A 19530-nucleotide genomic window follows, 5' to 3' on the forward strand; every position below is an offset into this window, starting at 1 on the left:
GTGTCAGTTATTGCAGCTGATTGTGGATGCACCAAATTAATTCATTTTGAGAACATCAGTTCTCTGCACTTCAATGGAATGACCCAATCTAAGCACCACAAACATGTGGATTACACAGCAAAATACACGACAGACGATGAAGACAATGAAACAAGTCATGTGATTTCAAAGCAAATTTCTCATCAGACTGTTCTCTCATTATTTCAACTTCCTTCAATGACCACTACCACCACCTACTGTGACAAATGGAACAGTCCAACCCCCACATTACTGTGCGAAGACTTTCATCTGCAGCTGTGTATGGAAACTGTATTACCCTTATCGGTAATAGACAATTAGGTGTCATGTGATGATAAACTAATCACATGATCACCCTACAAACTCACCCAGGTCAAAGTTGTACATGCAGTAGGTCATGAGGATGGAGTACAGGGTGTCCAGGTGTGAGTTGGATTCCCCCTCAAAGTATGGATGAATCCTGTCAGTACGTAGCACGTCTTTCTCTGTAATGAACAACGCACAAATGTCATATAACCATAGGCTCTCGTTCCCACTAGAAATATCATGAATCCTCAACCAGAGTATCAAGCGTATTAAAGATAATGCTACTACACATGCTTAAAAGAACAAATCTTGAATGACCCCACTTGCTGATGATGTACAGGTGGAGTATTTTCAGAAAACACTGGCATGCGCCATGATATACTTATTAATCAATCAAATACCTCTCATATGACTACAGCCCTGATTTAGTTGGTCAAATGAGTGTGAGCTGTGTAGGGAGAGCTATTTTCATTTTCACAGCAGTGTCCAGCTGAAATCATTAAACAAGAATATAATCCAGGAGCCTATATCATTTCTTTCTCTACAAACTTTCCAACAAAAACAAAACATGCATTGTTTCTTTATTTGAAGTGGTATTTGGGAAATATTGATAAAAGTTGAGAACAGGACTTTTCATACCACAAAATTAATTTCTTTCGGTTTCTAAGCATGGCATTTTCAGAGTCATATCATCACAAAATGATTGATGATCATGTCAAATTCTGTTTTTTCCACGCAAATTTATTAAGCAATTGTGAGTATGTTCCAACTGCAATGTCACATCCTCCCACTACCTGTAAATATTCATATGTGTATACTGTTGTGAAGCTTTTTGAAATCACATTATCCAGGACAATAAAAAGAGCAGTAGAATAACATCGGTTCAGACCAATATGATTGAAATTATAACAAATCAGATGAAATGAAGTCAAATTCAACAGTTCCTTTTTTTTTTGTACTACATTTGCACACAGGGAAACGGTTTTGAATAAAAATAATCACATTCCTGTTGAGCAAAATGTGGTTGTTGCCATGGCGACTCACCTATGATGCTCTTTCTGTCTCTGAGCATGGCAAACCTCTTCTCCTGGGCCTCCGTTACTGTCTTCCATTGTGCCTTCATGCAGAAATACTCGTCCCTGCAAACACGACAAAGAAAAAAGAGAGAAAGAAAGATTGTTTTACATGTCACACAAAATGCCACTCCATGAAGGTATGGATTATTGCATTGAGGGATTTTTGGCAGTTCAAAATAGCAATGACTATTACACTTTCTACGAAAGAAAGGATCAATTATAACTTTGGGATCCCTGCACTTAATCTTGCCCTACAATTATCTTCAATCCTGCAGCTGTCACTCTACATGAGTATTTGGGAGAGACTGCAAGGGCCACGTCTGTCTCCTTTCTCAAACAGCACAGACGGAAATAATTGATACTTTCAGATGAGGACCTACTGCTCTGCACTCCACTATTATCTATCTAAAGTGAGACTGGTACATGACCACATTTACCTAAATCTATTTGAATAAATTAAGGAAAACAAATGATTGAATTTCTGTCATCTGCAGACCTTTTTAAGTAAATATTCCTTGGAGTTAAATGGAAAAACAGATCATTTAGGCATCCAAACCACCCTATCACATTAAAAAGGTGACCCTAGCTGAAGATGCCAACTCACTCTTTCTTCCTCCGAAGGCTCTGCCTCTCCTTCGATGTGGAATTCCACGGGTAATACTTCAGCAGGAACTTCCAAGCTTCCTTTCTCAGTGATGGGACAAGACCCTGGGAATAGGAAACAGAAAAATGAGATGCATGGCGTCACTCATATAATCACCATGACATGTCCCAGCTCTCGCCATAAAAATTGATATATGATGTGGAAGAATTTATGAGGTGGACACATCATCATCGCATCTAACTTTATAAATGTGACTCTGGCCAGTATCATGTTAACATGACAGCTTACAAAGCTGGAATAGTTCACACCTCTCACTGCATTTGTCCAATTTTCATGAGTATCTCCCTGTTCCATTTGTCTTGATACTGCATATACCATATACCAGCATTTTGCAAATTGGTACTTGGAAGACAATTTTTGCAAGTGGTTGAATTCATACCTGAGAACCACACAAAATGAATGAGAAATACAGTAAGTGTTATCCCTTTTCTGGAGAAATATGAGTGACTTCCAATCTTGGAGATGATATGTCGCACATTTAGCAAAATGCATAAAGATAAAAACACTGCACAATATACTACATGTACATTGTCATAATTAACTTGTTGAGAAGGGACTGATTCTGCTATAACACGCATAGGCCCCTGCCCAAGTATACTCGGGACTCATCTTAAACAGGGTAAGGTAAATTTTAGAAATGTGTGGACTTCCTCTGTAACAAATGACCCTCCTCACCCCTCCAAATATCCTCTGCATGACAGACTTGATGTTCGTAATCCTGCCCTCTTTGTCCGTGAAGCTGTTCCACTCCAGTAGGTCAACAGGTTTCTGGCGCTCCACCTCTGGTCTTGGGCACAGCCGAATCTGATGAGAAGATACCGGCAATGAAGACACATCACAGTATACAGAAAATACAACACACAGTGGACTTATAAATGATGGTGACAAATGATTTTGACAACTAATTTCTTTCTAACAATAATTGTCTAAATTAGGAGCTACAAGAAATATGCCATCTATGAAGTCACTTGCTTTTGTTTTTGTTTTTCTTTTGTAATGGGAAGACCAAGTCTACAAAATGCCACAACTTGTTTTGAGATATCAAGTAACAGTTTGTATGTATACATGTGGAATACAACTTAAGTGCTACCTTAGTATGTGCTGGTCTAACTCATGCCACTTCACTTTAAAAAACAGACATTCTACTTCCATAATACCTTTCATCGGAATGAACATTTACAAACACTGACGAATATGGGACAATGGTATGGTACTGAATATGAATATAATTATCGATGTGTACAATGAAACATGTCATCAGTTATCTGCCTGTGAGGGGGCATGGGGGGGGGGGGGGATTCATTCCACTGCCCACTCGGAATGTTAACAAATTTCTGGCTGGCTACACTGACAATTCAAAATCTCTGGCCACAAATGTCTACAACAATTCATCTGTTTCACATAATGATAATTCTCTGGTCACAATCATAGCAAACAAATCTATGGTTACGCTCGTGGCCAACCCAACTCCCTCCTCATCACAACGGGATATCCATCGCTGACACCCTTACCTGGGATTGCGAGATGAGTTCGTAGCCCTGCTCCGCCTGGAGGTTGACACTCAGCCCCTCCAGGTCTGGCATCAGGTCCCCGTACTCATCCGCCGGCCGCATGGTGTTCGTTGGCATCAGGAGGGCATCCTTTAGAAAGTTGGTCACCTTGGAGAAGCCACCCATCGTCATGGATACGGGATCTTTCACAAATTTCTGGATACCAGAAAATAATCAAATATGGACCGGTGTAATTTCTGATGAAAAATGATTAATTCTCCATATCGCATATAGCAAAATATCGTCCTAGAATGCATTGCGCAATCAACATCCTGGCTTTTATGCAGTCAGCTTAACTTCCGGTTATCGCCAACGCGTTACGTACGCAATGCATGCACTGCACGCCAACGCACAGTTTCACTTGCATCGGCAGCGTCTGCTCAACATCGGTCACGCAAATTTTACCTTTTCAGCGAGTGTCTTTCTAAAAGCTATTAATCATGGATGATTGCGAAAGATTCAAGAACATGACAGTTCCTCAACTGAAGAAATATCTTGTCGAAAGGGGTGTGCCTTGCACTGGAAAACGACGATTTGAGTTAGAAAATCTCGCCGAAAAAGCCGCAAAAATTTATCCGATTTTGGAGGAGTGCGACCACGCAGCCTCCGAGAGGAAGCGGCGCAGAGTGACTACAGCGGACGGCTCAGTTCGCGATCTCAGCGGGAAAGCAGTGACATGGACTAGGGACTTGAAACAGTTACCACCCGTTCGTATTAGCGATGTTTACGCTTATCTACTCACTTATCTTACACAAAAATCTCACTGTTGATTCTCCAATTCGGTGAATTTGCAGCGAAATAAGACTCAAACGGGTCAGACGAAATGCGAGTAAGTATACGTACGTGTTAATGCAACAAAAGCGATGAATAAGTGTGTGGGACGCTAGCCGCACTGCTGCACGCAGTGTGCATGCATGCATAATAGCGCGCGGAGCGATAGCTGCAACCAGAAGTGGGGTTGATTGCAAATTGCTCCAAAATACGCCGATTAAATTAGTGCGTCGCCAACGTTGGTTCTTTTATAGCTATATGCGATATGGAGAATTTCATGCCTGTCTAGGAACAAAGCAAAAGCACAAACATATCATTCCTATTCCATGAATGAAAGAAAGCAGTGGTCACAAGAAACAAACTAAATTTCATGTGTAACTCTCTTGAACTATATAAAGCAAAGCAGACTAATTTGATGGAATGTACCGTATGTCCCCCAAAAATTACAACGGGACCTTCCGTAATGATATCTTTAAAAATAGTGAATCAATCCAAATACAAATTCAGGGTCTGAAACTATCACTAATTGCCCACATCTTACAGAAAACCCCATTCGATTTGCTTCAGTGGTCAAAGAGAAATGAGGAGTTTTGTAGAGGATGTCAGAAATCTCTTCCCTCCAAGTTCTGTCTATTGTATTCACACACAAGAGCATCGAAGTGCTAAACTTGGAAGAACCAGACTCATGACATGCTTTACAACAATCTACATTTCTCTGGGACCGCTTAACCAAATTGAATGGGGTTTTCTGCAAAATAGAGCTAAGATGTTATATTTCAAGACTCTGAAGTAGCATTTAGACAGTGTAATCATTTTGGGTGTTATCAATGCAAAAATCTGATTGCAATTTTTTTGGGACATACTGTACAGCAACTACACAAACTTTTTTTCCTCCCAATGGAGACTTACAGAAACATAGTGTGATGACGTCTCCCCCAGGATCTGCAGTTCATTAAAAGATCGTGAGAGGGCGGCAGTGTCATTTGGCGTCACGATGTAGAGTCTTGTGTCATTGGGGGATCTGGAACATAAGAAATGAAACTAACTTCATTGCGGACCTTCATTACAAGCACAACGTAGTGTTGGGTAGACCATAATTTTTGACATATGAATTAGGGGTCTATAATTTCACTGAAAATTTACCAATGGTTACACTAAAAGATACAATCATTGTCTCCTGCTTATTTTATTTCCTGTCTTCTGTGAACAAGCAGGGGGTAACTAAAAATACATGTGTGCAAGTGTGTATGTGTACTGCACTGCGTTCAGCATTCAAGGCTAACAATCCATCATGTAACAATACTCTCATTTCCTCATTTTCAGCTACATAAACAAAACGACTGATAGGAGGATCATTTCCTGCACCCACTGATTGGAAAGATACCATCAAATTTCTCATGATATCCATCAGCAACTAGAGCACTCGGCTGGGGGACCCGATTGAGCATATGTATCCCCTGAACCCACCCCCCCCCCACACCCCATTTGGATGATTTTTTTAGGCTAAACTGTTGATTGATATGGCAACTGGGAACCAATGTTTGCACTTTAACAATCAAGCTATTGCATAAATAAGCATTTTTGCTAATTTTGTCCTGATCAGGGTGATCTTTGACCCTGTAAAAGGTGGAACAGTGGGGGCAGCAGTATCAATATTCAATTCAATTCAATTCAATAGTTTATTCATTTCCATCATCAAAAAGAAAAGAAAAGAAAAGAAAAAGTTGACATAATCCAAAGTGATACAATTTTTTTTTCCATTTCTTTTACACTCGTCTGATAAAGGATTTTTTCAATACAATATAAAGTATACGATTATACACGAATGATGTCGTAAAAAAGAAACAATGCACTTTGCCATGGCAACAAAAATAGTAAATAATCACAATGATGGAAAACAGTGTTCCACTAAAAAAGCCAAGCTTGTAAGACGTGGAACACTGGAACAAAACAACAACAGCACCAATTTGTTATACCAATAAAACATACTCATTTTAAATTCTTCTATATACTATTGTACATTTTACTCATTGATATATGATGCTGATACTAAACAATACTTACTAGGATTTTAGAATGCAAACGTATAAACTATGTAACATATCACATTTGTGGCACAGACACTAATGGGGCCAGATGTGCCAGGAAAATTGAACGGAAAGGAAGATATGCAATTGGCCACAAAAAACATAACGACGACAACAACAAAACAATAACACAAAACACAGAAATAACAGAAATAACAGAATTTGAATATGTAAAGATGTCTAGATTTGACTATAATATGTTTACATACCAAATTTGAAAAAAAAAAATCAGTCAAGAAACACTGCCAGGATCATACACACAAGCAGACCCTGAAAAATTTACAGCTTCGTGTATACAGACGGAACAAGCGAGGGCGCCACCACCAAAAAAATAGGCATCTTCATTTCACTATAATGCACCTTTTTGCCAAATTTGAAGAAAATCTGCTAAGAAATGTGGCTGATAGAGCACACACAAGAAATGTGACATGGCATCCAAGTCGGAACACTGAGGGCACCATCACCACAAACTGTTGTGTCCTTCATGTAGAATGACCACCCATACACCTCCTTAGCAAGTCTGAATAAAATCCGTTGAGTAACAATCAAGTTATTGCATAAATAAGCACTTTTACCAATTTTGACATGATCAGGATGACCTTTGACCCTGTAAAAGGTGGAACAGTGAGGGCAGCATTATCAATAGGTATAGGTGTATAGATTTGACTATGACACATTTACATACCAAATTTGGAAAAAATCGGTCATGAAACAAGGCCAGTGTCGCACACACAAGCAGACCCTGTTAAACTTACCTTTTCATGTATAAAGACGGAACAAGCGAGGGCGCCACAACCAAAAACAAAAGGTGTCTTTGTTTTACCATAATACACCTTCATGCCAAATTTGAAGATGATCTAAGAAGAACTGCAGCCAGTAGAGCGCTCACAAGTAAATCTCTGCGGCGGACGCGGCAGCGGCGCAATGAGGCCAAATCCATAGTATCCTCCGAACTCTGTTCGGGGATACAATCATTCTGCATTTCTACTGTACATGTAAATACATCTCTTCCAATAATGGTTAATCAAACTTACACAGATGCATTGTTTTCTTCTTTTTTTTAACATACATACATGTGACAATGTTTCAGTCACACATTTTCCTTTTCTTAAAGGGAAGCAGTCCTGAGATTTTCACTGTACTGATAATTAAGAAGAGTAAAAAATATAAACTTTCACCAATTTATACGCTTGGACATCAAAAATTGTCTCCGTACGCGATTTTTGAAAAATAATTCCTGCAAGCGATCGTGAAAGAGCCGGCAAAAAGATGCTACGTAGTGCATGCCCTACTCACCAAGTTGACAGCCGTGCCTCTAAAAACCAATTTAAGTGTTCAAATGATTAGTTGCAATTTTATCATATAATGTGAAAGTTTGTGGTTTTATAATTTCAAACAAAATATTTCAAGCTTAGATATATATAATTTACGAAAAATTAATATTGTAAACATAAATTTATATGTATTTTTAAACCAAATATACCATGAACTTGACATCAAATAGGCACGGTCGTTTTCTAGCTTCCGTCCGTGTTGCATACTTCTTAGCGTAGAAACCACTCTCGCGCGCAAATCCTTACCATACCAATATGTATACATACACAGTACACTCGACTCCGTCCAGTCGATTTTGGCATTCAAACCGAAGATAACCTGTGCATGAGAGAGTCGAATTCTTCAAAGAAAATATTGTTTGTATCTCAATATTTCTGTAAGTAGTCAGATAATCGCCTTTCCTCAAAAAAAAAAAATAAGACGTGAGCCGGGAAGGGTAAACACAGGGGGTCGTAGGGATATGATTTCGCTCCACTTTGCCGTGCATGTCCAGTCGGCACTGGCAGCAGCTAGCTCAGTGGCACTGTACTGCAGTCCAACCCCGGCTGCAGGCCCACGGTAAATTAAACATAGCTAGCCACTTTCCTTACCTCTCTATGCTTTTTTCCCTCGGTTCTCTTCGAAGTCGATGCTCGAGGTGTTTCTGGTGTTTCTGTTTTATAACTCATGTGAGCAAATGGTCAGGATTGCATCTGGTTTCAGGAGTTTTCTCGGTTTATAACCGAGGGCCACAGCCTGCCGGTCCACGTAAAAACATCGCTTCACAAATTGTCCACGCACAGGTAGGTCACAACACGATTTCGAGATTTTGTAGGCCCTAAGTTTCTTTTGTTCGGCATCGTTGTACCGACATTTCCCAGCCATACAGCTCACCTTTCACGATACGTTTGTTGGTCTGGGACGGAAAAAAGGATTTTCCTGGGAAATTTTCTGCACGATTCGAGCAAAACTACTGATGTAAGATAGCCTGACCAGACGACGCTGAATGCGGTCGCCCCTGTAGTGTACTAGCAGGCCTGTGTAGAATCGTTTCTACCTACAAATGTACACTCTGTACGTACTATAGAACATGCATGAGCGGCGACAGGTAGGGCTGCAGCTGCGCTTGAGACTGGAAAAGTGCGAAGGGCAAACCGCGTACGGGGTGCCTACGCGTATCTACCGTAGATCTATCATCTAGTTGTACCGTCCACACGTGCGAATATAATACACAATACATACACACACACAAACACACACACACACAACGTAGAAACAATGTCAAATACGAGTCGGAGTAGCCACCGACGTCTTCATGCATCCGGGTAAACTAGGGAGCGTACGGATAACGAGCAGAACACGGCTGGGAAGAGTTGTGCATCGACGACGTATGACTCTCCGCCAAGACTTGCTCATTAGCATATTCACCATGCAGAGTCACACTTTTTCAACCAAAATGTACGAGCTTATTTGGTGATTTTAAAGTTTGTTTTTGGTGAAAGTAGTTCATTGGAGGTACCAACAACAACATATTTTTTTTAATTTCGTGAGGACTGTGTCCCTTTAAAAATGATGGCCCAATTTCATGTTCAATGTTTAAAATTTATATCAACAGTAATGCAAACTTTGACCTTTGGCCTTTCACTCCAGTCATTTCAAGCAGATACTGTAAAATGAGGAATATTCGCATGCATTTTAATTTTGCAAATTTTGCAAGAGCCAAGATTTGCAAAATTAAAATGCACTCGAAAGTTCTTGTCTACACTAAATGCACTGAATGTTACAGGCAACTCCCGAATATTTTATGCCACAAAAAAGGCCGTCGGCTCCAATTCGCGAAAATTTCATGCCGCGAAAATATGGTGTCTTACAGTATTTGGCTCAAAGTTGAAGCCTTCAGGCATACCATAAAATTACCACTGGAGAACCCTCGATAAAGTTGACTGAAAGTGAATCTTTTTTTAAAAGCCAAAGTTTAGTAACCTTTGACCTTCAACCCTGAGGGATTCACCCAAGTTCCAATCAATGCATAGATGCACTTCAAGTAGCATATCTATGCCATTTGCCATGTAATACACCAGAGACTTTTTTTTTCAATCACAAGTTCTAGGCAATATATTGTACATACTGATAATTACAAAAATATGCATACACACACATGAAAATACCTTCCTTTTCTCAAAAGTCTCACACACATTTTTATTTATCTCGGAACTCCCCTACAATTGACACACTTGAATAAAAAATCACTCTTCCAGATTCTTTCTCATAAAGACCCGGCAAAGTGGGGATACCACCAAGTAGTGGGAAGGCTGGCCCAGCATGGACGCATTCGAGATTCCCCGTAACAAATTGTGTGTGGCTTCATCACTGATCTCTGTATAAGTACACACACAGCAAAAGAATTTCGACTACAGTCTGCCATTACCCAGGGCTTGACACTAACGGTGGCCCGGTGGCCCGGGGCCACCAAAAACGCATGTCGGGCCACCCAAATTTCAGAAATGAAGAATGTGGTGGCCTGATCGGGCCACCAAAAAAGGTCGGATGTTTGCCTTTGGGCCACCAAAAATAAAAGTTAGTGTGGAGCCCTGCATTACCGATGAGGGTATGGTGCTGTATGCATCAATGCACATATTTGCTGACCAGTGCTATTTTCAGTGGTTTTTGAATGTATCCACGTGGGCAGCGAATGAATCAGCCAGCCATGAATCGTCACACTACCAGATCTTTAGCTTTCCAGCAGTTGGTTAAGGCAGAGAAAGACAGTTGGCACTCACTTTGTCAGCATGACATATTTCTCTATGGTATGGACTAGGGCTGAGCTGCCGCCGTCGTGAAAGTGGAGCGGGGGCATGGCTACGTTGTCCTTGAGGGTGAAGACGAGGTAGGACCAGCCGAGGTTCTGTTTGGACCGCCGGATGGTCTTGACGTCCGACAGGGAGAAGCTCATGGCGTACTTGCTCTTCCGAGGAGCCATGGCTCCAGATGTAGGGGGATTCACCACCACGTTCTCATCTTTCAAAAAACAAACAAACAAGACAAGCCAATTAATAAACAAATCATTTGGACACCAAGAAAAAAAAGAAGATTATACTAACTCATAAGCCAATGGTCAGGTAAAGTTTCAGAGAAATGGAAAAACATGGTGAAAAGGATATTTTGGTACATTTGACATTCTCAGAAACTATGAATTCAATTCAAAGCCAGTGAACAGAAAAGAATTTCCATACATCATAACTGATACTCCTTTCATGTTTAACTGTAAAAATAATCTAATTTCTGTGTTTAGAGTAAAGACTCAAGTTCTGCATACCCGCTGCTCGAGCATCCCGCTGGTAGCTGACCGTGTTGACCATTGTCCAGTCCTGGTCTGGTTGGGGAAGGTTGAAGCCGCCCTCTTGAATGGGAATCCACTCCACATACTCCCCCCGTTTCTGTAAGAGCATATTGTTGCCATCCTGAAAATTTAGTTTGGATGGTCAAGAAAACAAGATGGATTGCCGGACAAGAGGCAAAATCCATGCGGCACACACGCCCTATCACCATTCTCCATGCAGATCAAAGCGATCACCCAGTGAACAATTACATGATGTACCTTCATGCAAAGTGCAGGGCTTTTGAGTCGCTCTACAAATTGTATATATCAATCAGAGCTACATAAGTACATTGTCATAGTCCAACACAGGCTTTTCAGGAAGTGGCTTTTAATAGAATGCAGGACAGTCAATTCAAGTAGTGAACTTGCGCCACAACATATTAACAAGAACATACAAATTGCCACTTAACCTTTTTGCGTGCCACAGTTCTACACATTGATATCACTCTTTCACTTCCCAAATGCCAATGATACCAAAATCATATGGGGATGATGATGATGATGCTGGGGATGATGATGATGATGATGATGATGATGATGATGATGATGATGATGATGATGATGATGATGATGATGATGATGATGATGATGACGATGATGATGATGAGGATGGTTATTACAATAATTAATGCTGATGACTGATGATGATGATGATGATGATGATGATGATGATGAGGATGGTTATTACAATAATTAATGCTGATGACAAGGAAAATAATTTTTGAAAGATTGTATCTGCCCATCTCTCGAATGAGAGATGAATGCCGAAAACTTATCATAAAGACATATATGAAGAATGACAAACCTTTTTAACGAGTTGTACTCTTCCTTCCAGTAGCACATCATCATCAGAATCTCCATGAGTGGTGTGAATGAAGACCCCTTTCTGCTGGAACACCACCTGATAATGCAAAGCATACAAATATTGAGATATGAATAAAAGGTATGATACAAATCAACAACCTTAGCCAAGAACTATTGTACATGTAGCAGCACTGGAATTATAGATCAATAATGGATTACCGATTCAAAACGACAAGCTGTGCCTATGAGATTTATAACTACATTTTAAGCTCTTGCTTTTTGTGTAAAAACATGAACCATCAGACACACCAGAGTTGTTTCATGCTGACAGATTCACAAAAAGGTTCAAAAATCAAACTTACACAGCAGTGCAGTGTTTGCTGACATAGCTGCTGCAGGGATGGAAATTAACATTGATTAGTCAACAGCATCGGGACACTTGAGAGGCTTGTTTTCAAGCATCCTGTAATCTACACTCAAACCTCAAAATAAAGCCATCTCATCAGATGATCATGTTACATACATGTGAGTAACTTTCATGAATATGCCCATACAGCAGAGTATAAACTCTGCATTGATCACTATCGAGATAATGATAGATCAATTTCATGCGAAGGTAATTGTCTTTCTTCCATCTGGTGAGAAACAGATAAGGCTGCACAACTTTTGCTGCACATATTAAAATATACAGTCAGTCATCACTGCATTGGTGACTTTGAAGTCCAGCAGAAACATAGTATAAAAACGAAATAATCAATGACTAAACACAGCTGGTTCCCTGTATTCTAATGAGAATTTCTGGTTTGGTTATTGTAGAAATCATTATCATTATTTTAAAGTTATCACAACTATCTTTACAATACAGTCAGTCATCAATGCATCTGGTGACTTTGAAATCAAACATGAAACACAGTGTAAAAACTAAGTAACTTATAATTATATGTAAACACAGTTCCCTGCACACATGGGGATTTCTGGTTTGGTAGTTATGAGTGTCACTGTGCAAGAGTGAAGAAGCATCACATCTTCTCTGGCAGAGATGGCATGTCAATATGGTCCTTGGTCGGCACTAATGTACTTTTGTATCCTACCTCAATTTCTACCAAACCAAATGGCTTCAAAATCACAGGAAATACTACAATGTAAATAGCTTTATATTCCTGGGGGTGTTTCACAAAGCTGTTTTTAAAGTTAAGAAGGACTAAAGAACGACTGGTGATCAGTTCTTGTGCTGAATTATTGAGATTCTGATAAGTACAGTCAAACTCGGATACCTCGAATTCGTCGGGACTGAAGAAAATGGTTCGACGTACGCGAATTTCGAGGTACGCGTACGTCGAATTTTCTTCGACTTGTCCGATGTTTATCGATGTTCAACGTTTATCGATGTTCAACATGGTGTCTGTTATAGTGCCTAGTGATTGTTTGCATGCTTGTCAATTTGAATTGAATCAACTTTTATATGAATGAATTGAGTGAAAATAGGAAATGAAATCAAAATTTCAGAAATAAAGATTTTGGTGGCCCGTTCGCGCCACCAAAAAAAAAAAAAGTCGGATGTTTGCCTTCACTTTTCAAAATGAACAGCGGTAACAATCGGTTACGTAAGATGCTAAAATAAATGTCAGAGTTTTGCGTTTAATTGTGGAAATGAATGACGGTAATATTCGACTCGGTATGATACTAAAATAAATGTCGGATGTTTGCTCATACTTTTGGAAATGAAATAACGATAAGACTCAGCTCCGTATGGTGCTAGAACTAATGTTAGATATTTGATTTTGCGTTCGGAAATGAATAAGGATAACATTCGGCTCCGGAAGACGCTGAAATAAATGTCGAATTTTTGCTATGACGTTCGGAAATGAAAAACAATAACATTCAACTCCGTACGATGGTTAAATAAATGTCGGATGTTTCCTTATACTTTTGAAAGTAAATAGCAATAGCATTCGGCTCCGGAAGATGCTAAAATAGATGTCAGATGATCGTTTTTATGTTCGGAAGAAAATAGCAGTAATATTCTGCTCCATCATGTCCATATGATGCTAAAATAACTGTCTGATGTTTGCTTTTAAATTTCGAAATGAATAACAGTAACATTCAGCTGCGTTTAATGGTAAAGTCAATGTTTGATGTTTGCTTTGACGTTCGGAAAAGAGTAACAATAATATTCAACTCCTGACAATGATGAAATAAATGCTGGATGTTTGCTTCTATGTTCGAAAGTAAATTGCAATAACATTTAGCTCCGAAAGATGCTAAAATAAATGTCGAATGTTTGCTTTGATGTTCTGAAGTGAATAACAATAACATTCAACTCCGTACGCTGATAAAATAAATGCCGGATACGTCCGAAAGTAAATGTCAATAGCATTCAGCTCCGGAAGATGCTAAAATACATGTCGAATGATTGCTTTTACGTTTGGCATGTTTGGAAGTGAACAGCAGTAACATTCTGCCCCATACGATGATAAAAAAATATACATATATTAGATATTTGCTACGGTACATTTCAAAATAAATATCAGTAACATTCAGCTATACGTTTCATAGTCCAAAATGTCTGATGTCTGCCTTTACGTTCAAAAATGAACAGTAACATTCGGCTCCGTGCGATGATAAAATAATTGTCAGATGATTCATTTCACTTTCGGAAGTGGACAGCAGTAACATTCGGCTCCGTTCGATAATGAAATAAATGTCGGATGTTTGAAATGAATAACGGTAATATTCTGCTCCGTACGATGCAAAAATAAATAACAGATTGTTGCTTTAAATTTTGGAAATGATTAATGGTATTAATCCGCTCAGTTAGATGCTAAAACAAATAGCGGATGTTTGCTTTCACGTTTGGAAATGGATTACGATAGTATTCAGCTCCGTAAGATTCTAAAATGAATGTCGGTTGTTTGCTTTTACATTTAGAAATGAATAACGGTAACTTTCGGTTTTTTACAATGCTAAAACAAATGTCGGATGCTAACAAATGTCAGCAAATGCTCCCATTTTCTCATTTCAAACGTAAGTTTTGACCTCCTCAATATATTGGCATCAACTTTTATAATAATATCTACGCCTATTAACTTGTCAAATCTTTAAACACTAAGTAAGATGATTGAATTTTCTATTCATTTGTTTTAGACATGGACATCTGTATCACTTCAATAATGCTTAATATTAATTTGCCTATGTTTAGTAGGACCGATTTAGTTTTTCTAATGTTTTTCCTGATTTTTTTTTTGTCACCAGATTTTACTTTCGACCACCAGAAAATAAAAATCAATGATATTGGTGGCCCGATAAAACTTAGTGCGGAGCCCTGTGTATTCTATTCTTCATTGTGATCGGCCTATACTTCCAGATTTTCATAATCGCATTGCTGGAAAAAAAAGTTTCAGTGCTTGCGTTCTCGGGGAAGTAAACTTCGTGAAAGGCAAAAAAAAAAATAGTTTAAAAAAAGGCACTACGAGGTAGATTGATGTTTTGACAGTGGAGCGTGATTAATGGCAAAGATATAACTGTCAACGTAAGCAGGTGCGCCCCGACGGTTGAGAAATCTACGCGCACGGTATGACTGTCTCGATCAAAAATCAAAACACAGTGGTTAAAGAAAAGCAAATGATGGGGCAGCGCGTAGTGCTCTATCGTAAAGCACTCCATTGGCACGGGTGCTATGTGCATACCCATGTACGTGTGGTGTTGGGGATTTTCCTTGTCAGCTGTGTATCGGGTATTTCTTCTTGGGCGCGCGATTGTTCTGGTCTCAGAATATTTACAATCGAGTGTGAAAACATGTGACACGTCTTCGCTGTCCACGCGCGCTTAATCGGAGATGCTGAGTGATGTTTACAATTTCGATTCGAGCAACATGCTGGGAAAAACAATAAGTTAATTAAGATCGGGACATTAGATTTCCCTTCGAGGTAACCGAACTTCGAGTTATCTTTTTCGAGCTACGCGAATTTTAATACACGGAAACTCCATAGGAACAATCGGGACTTTCATTTTGCCCCCGAGGTAAGTGATATTCGGCTTATCCGATGTCGAGGTATCCGAGTTTGACTGTATAGCACATAAGAAATGATCATCAGTCGTTCTTGGGTAAAGTCTTCTTAACTTTAAGAACAGCTTTGTGAATTAACACTCCCTGATCACTCACATAAATTTGAACTAAATAGGTTGTCGGGAAGCATTGATATTGACCTCAACTTCCATGCTGCCACTCAAAACAACTCACTCCAAGAACAATCACCATATACCTCTGCCTGCACAATCTGAAATTGAAGTTTAATGTAGCCATCTAATATCATGCGACATATCTTTGACATGAAGGCATGTTGGAGCAAATAATCAATGTGCATGTACCGGTTCTAGTACAATGATTATGGCAAGTTGAAAGAAGTCGGTTGAGAAATGTGCATACAGTATCATGTGTGTCCATGTGTCTACCTCTGCTCTGTCTGTATGCAGTTCTGAGTGAGAGTGTCTGTAGAACTAGACTCTATGCAGTATGTGTTTATGAACTTTGCTTTGTGTGCGCTTTAGGAACTGAATTTCAGAACCAACTTCTATTCAACTTTAATAAAATTTACCATTAGTCATTTGTACACCGATTTTTAACCCCCTGTTATATGAAAATTGCAAGATACTGTATGTCACATAATATATATTAGAATACAAGACGGAACACTTCAGTTTTAGTCCTCGTAGAAACTTGTAAATTGTAGAATCTATAGATTCTAGACTAGCAAAATTAATGTGGTAAATTGTTATCTAGAACGAAGTCTAGAAGGGTTGGGGGTACCACGTATCGACACCCTAAGGATCTGTAGCTTGTTTATTCTAAAAATATAATACAAATCCGCCTAATTCTTACCTCAAATATGCCATAAATACTGCAGTTTTGAATGTCGTGACCGTCTCGTTGATTATGAATCTCCGTTTTAAAATAGCGCAATTTTAGTGCGTGCGTTCCGTTTTCTTCGCGCAGCTAAAAAGGGAACCTTGCGATCGACACCCCCTCTCCTCCATAGGTATACACGTGAATTTCACAGCATAGGTATACACGTGAATTTCACAGGCCATAGGTAATACACGTGAATTTCACAGCCATGCGTCGTTACTGATCGGATGTGTAATTTTTAGCTTGGTTTGTTTGAGTTTGATTTTCGTTTCTTCGTTTTTATTGTTTTTATAGCTAATGACACTTAATCCCGCGCGTACTTTTTTGTTCTATACGCAAACAGCCATGATACGCAGGGTGTCGATGGGAAGGTGCCCTGTCGATAGGTGGTGCCCCAACCAAACCTCTGTTGCTAGAGATGGAATAAAATACTTATTGTCTTTACAAACAAAATGGAACCTGTGGACCCATATCGAGGCATGGGTACTCACACATCTAGACATGCATCTCAGTTGACCTAGGCTTAGGTCACCTTGCAATGGAATGCATGGCGCCGATTCAGTCTACTTTGTAAAATTCTGAGAGTTCACTAACGGTCGTCACGAATAAGAAATGTCATGAATTATGAATGTGGTGTGAAGCTATGACAGATATAACATGAATATAAAGGTACGGGACTACCAGTAACTTGTTCGAACCCACTCTACCACTCATTCGTACATTTCCAACACTAATCATTACCTCCAGCACTTTGTTTCTTCGTAAACGTCTCATCTCTCGTAAAAAAATTGTATCGCGTGTCAAGTCAGGAACTTACCTCAGACACAATGTCAGTATTTGCCGGATTTGCCATATCTTCGTAATTCCTTGGATCTCGTAGTGTAAATATAATGACGTTTCAACACAAGTTGAACGATGACGTCATGCCTCTGATAAGGCTGTGATGTGCGCCACATCAGCTGATCATGAATACTCGTATTTACACAATCTGGATGGGGTGATCAGCCCCAAAACAAACCCTTTTCTCAGAACTCAAACATTCTATCTTGATATTTATGACACTACTTGATAAAAACGAAAACAAAACAAAAATGAATCATCTGTGCGAGTACTTGATTCATAATGACAAAACAACAACAATTAATAAACACGTTAGGGTACGGTAAGCAGAAAAAGAAATACTAGCACTTAGTAGCAGTAGGCCTAATGATAGTTTCAGAAAACATATATTATGTCACAAAGCTATACAGCTTGTGGTATCAAGATGAAAACACAACAAACAAACAAACAAACAAACAAATATCTGGAGTGAGCATCTGTAGGGACCTATCACTAATCACGGTTGTCTTCACTCACATGACATTCAATTAAAGATGCATTATGAATCTAAGCAGGTGATACACGTATACTAGTAGCTCATATTGGCTCCACTAGGTCATATTTCACTCAAATTAGTGATACAAAAAGTTGCAGTGTCTGCATAGGCGTATATTTGATATAAGAGAATAACTTTTCCTCATGAACTGGAAAAGAGAATATCATAATTATGACTGTAGGACCTACATGAAAAGTACCCAAAAAAAAATGAGCAATTTCGGAAAGAAAAAAAATCTAAGTGTTTGGAAAAATAACTAATATATGTAGGCTCTACATAATCAGTTTTCATGTATTAATCTTATAGTGAAGATTTCAATGAAAATAAATGAGCATTCTCAAGTGCTTTGCTGCATGCTACTTCAGCTACTATTACTGCAAAAGTGGATATTTTATGAGGTATGGTTAAAAACAAATCTTGATACTAATAAATGTCAACCTACCACATAACCTGAACATAACCTGAAAAGTTGGTAAAAAGTTCCAAAGAGCAATAGGGAATCGAGGTACACTGTACTTGTGTGAAACATGTATTTCCACGGGCAGAAATGATTCCTAAATAAAGCACACTTTTCTTTTTTATTTTGATCTCTTGTCAGGACATAAAAATACTCATAATCTTTCGGGGATCCTCATGCAGAATCCGTCGAGTGAAGTGGCGGCTCTGTTAAGACACTTCCAAACAGAAGTCTAAAATTGGTCATGTGGCAATTATATTGCCAGCATGAACAAACTTAAAAGGAAATTCCAGACCAGTTTAAAGTTAGTCTAAAATGAAAGAATAAAATTTCATGAGCACAATACTAAATATTTGATCAAAATTGGATGAAAATTAGTTAAGTTTGGAACTAACTTTTTTTGTTATTATCATTATTATCATTACTGTGTATATATACCTTGATATGTTTCATTATTTGCATTTGTTGGTTGACTCTCACTTTAACTTTGTTGCCTCCTCTTGGTACACTTTATTAGGGCTCCTTGTTTGCTCAGCCCCACCCCCTGCTTCCCCCTGTTGTTGCTATTTCATTCTTTTCCTTTCTTTATTCCTCTGTTGTTCCTTATCTTGTTTGATGTTGCCTCCCTATTCATCCTTTTCCTTCATTGGTTGATCATTACTGAACCTCCTCTGCCTTTTATCTGTCCACCCTCCTGCTCCAATCCCCCTCCCTTTACCTGTTGGGCTCCTTGCCCATGACCTCCTACCCTCTCCTTTTGTTTTCTTTGTTCTGTGTCCCTAGCCTGTCCCTGACTGTTTTTGTTGTGTGAAGTCCTTATTAT

At 39.1% G+C, this 19530-nt stretch overlaps 1 protein-coding gene across 1 annotated transcript; it reads right to left on the bottom strand.

The window, feature by feature from the left end:
• Positions 1-386: 386 nt before the first annotated feature.
• LOC139720715 (TBC1 domain family member 15-like) lies at positions 387-17728 on the bottom strand (the record flags this gene model as incomplete). Its single annotated transcript, XM_071632067.1, has 10 exons — positions 17693-17728; positions 11971-12066; positions 11103-11247; positions 10567-10804; positions 5295-5406; positions 3576-3770; positions 2740-2868; positions 2005-2108; positions 1369-1463; positions 387-503 (listed from the first exon to the last, which is right to left on the bottom strand). Coding segments are annotated over exons 1-10 (1267 nt in total), but the record flags the coding sequence as incomplete, so codon positions are not given.
• Positions 17729-19530: the final 1802 nt, after the last annotated feature.

The sequence above is a fragment of the Diadema antillarum genome, unplaced genomic scaffold, assembly GCF_040938485.1.
Source record: "Diadema antillarum isolate AM-2024a unplaced genomic scaffold, OU_Dant_1.0 scf00000132, whole genome shotgun sequence".
Classification (NCBI taxonomy): domain Eukaryota; kingdom Metazoa; phylum Echinodermata; class Echinoidea; order Diadematoida; family Diadematidae; genus Diadema; species Diadema antillarum.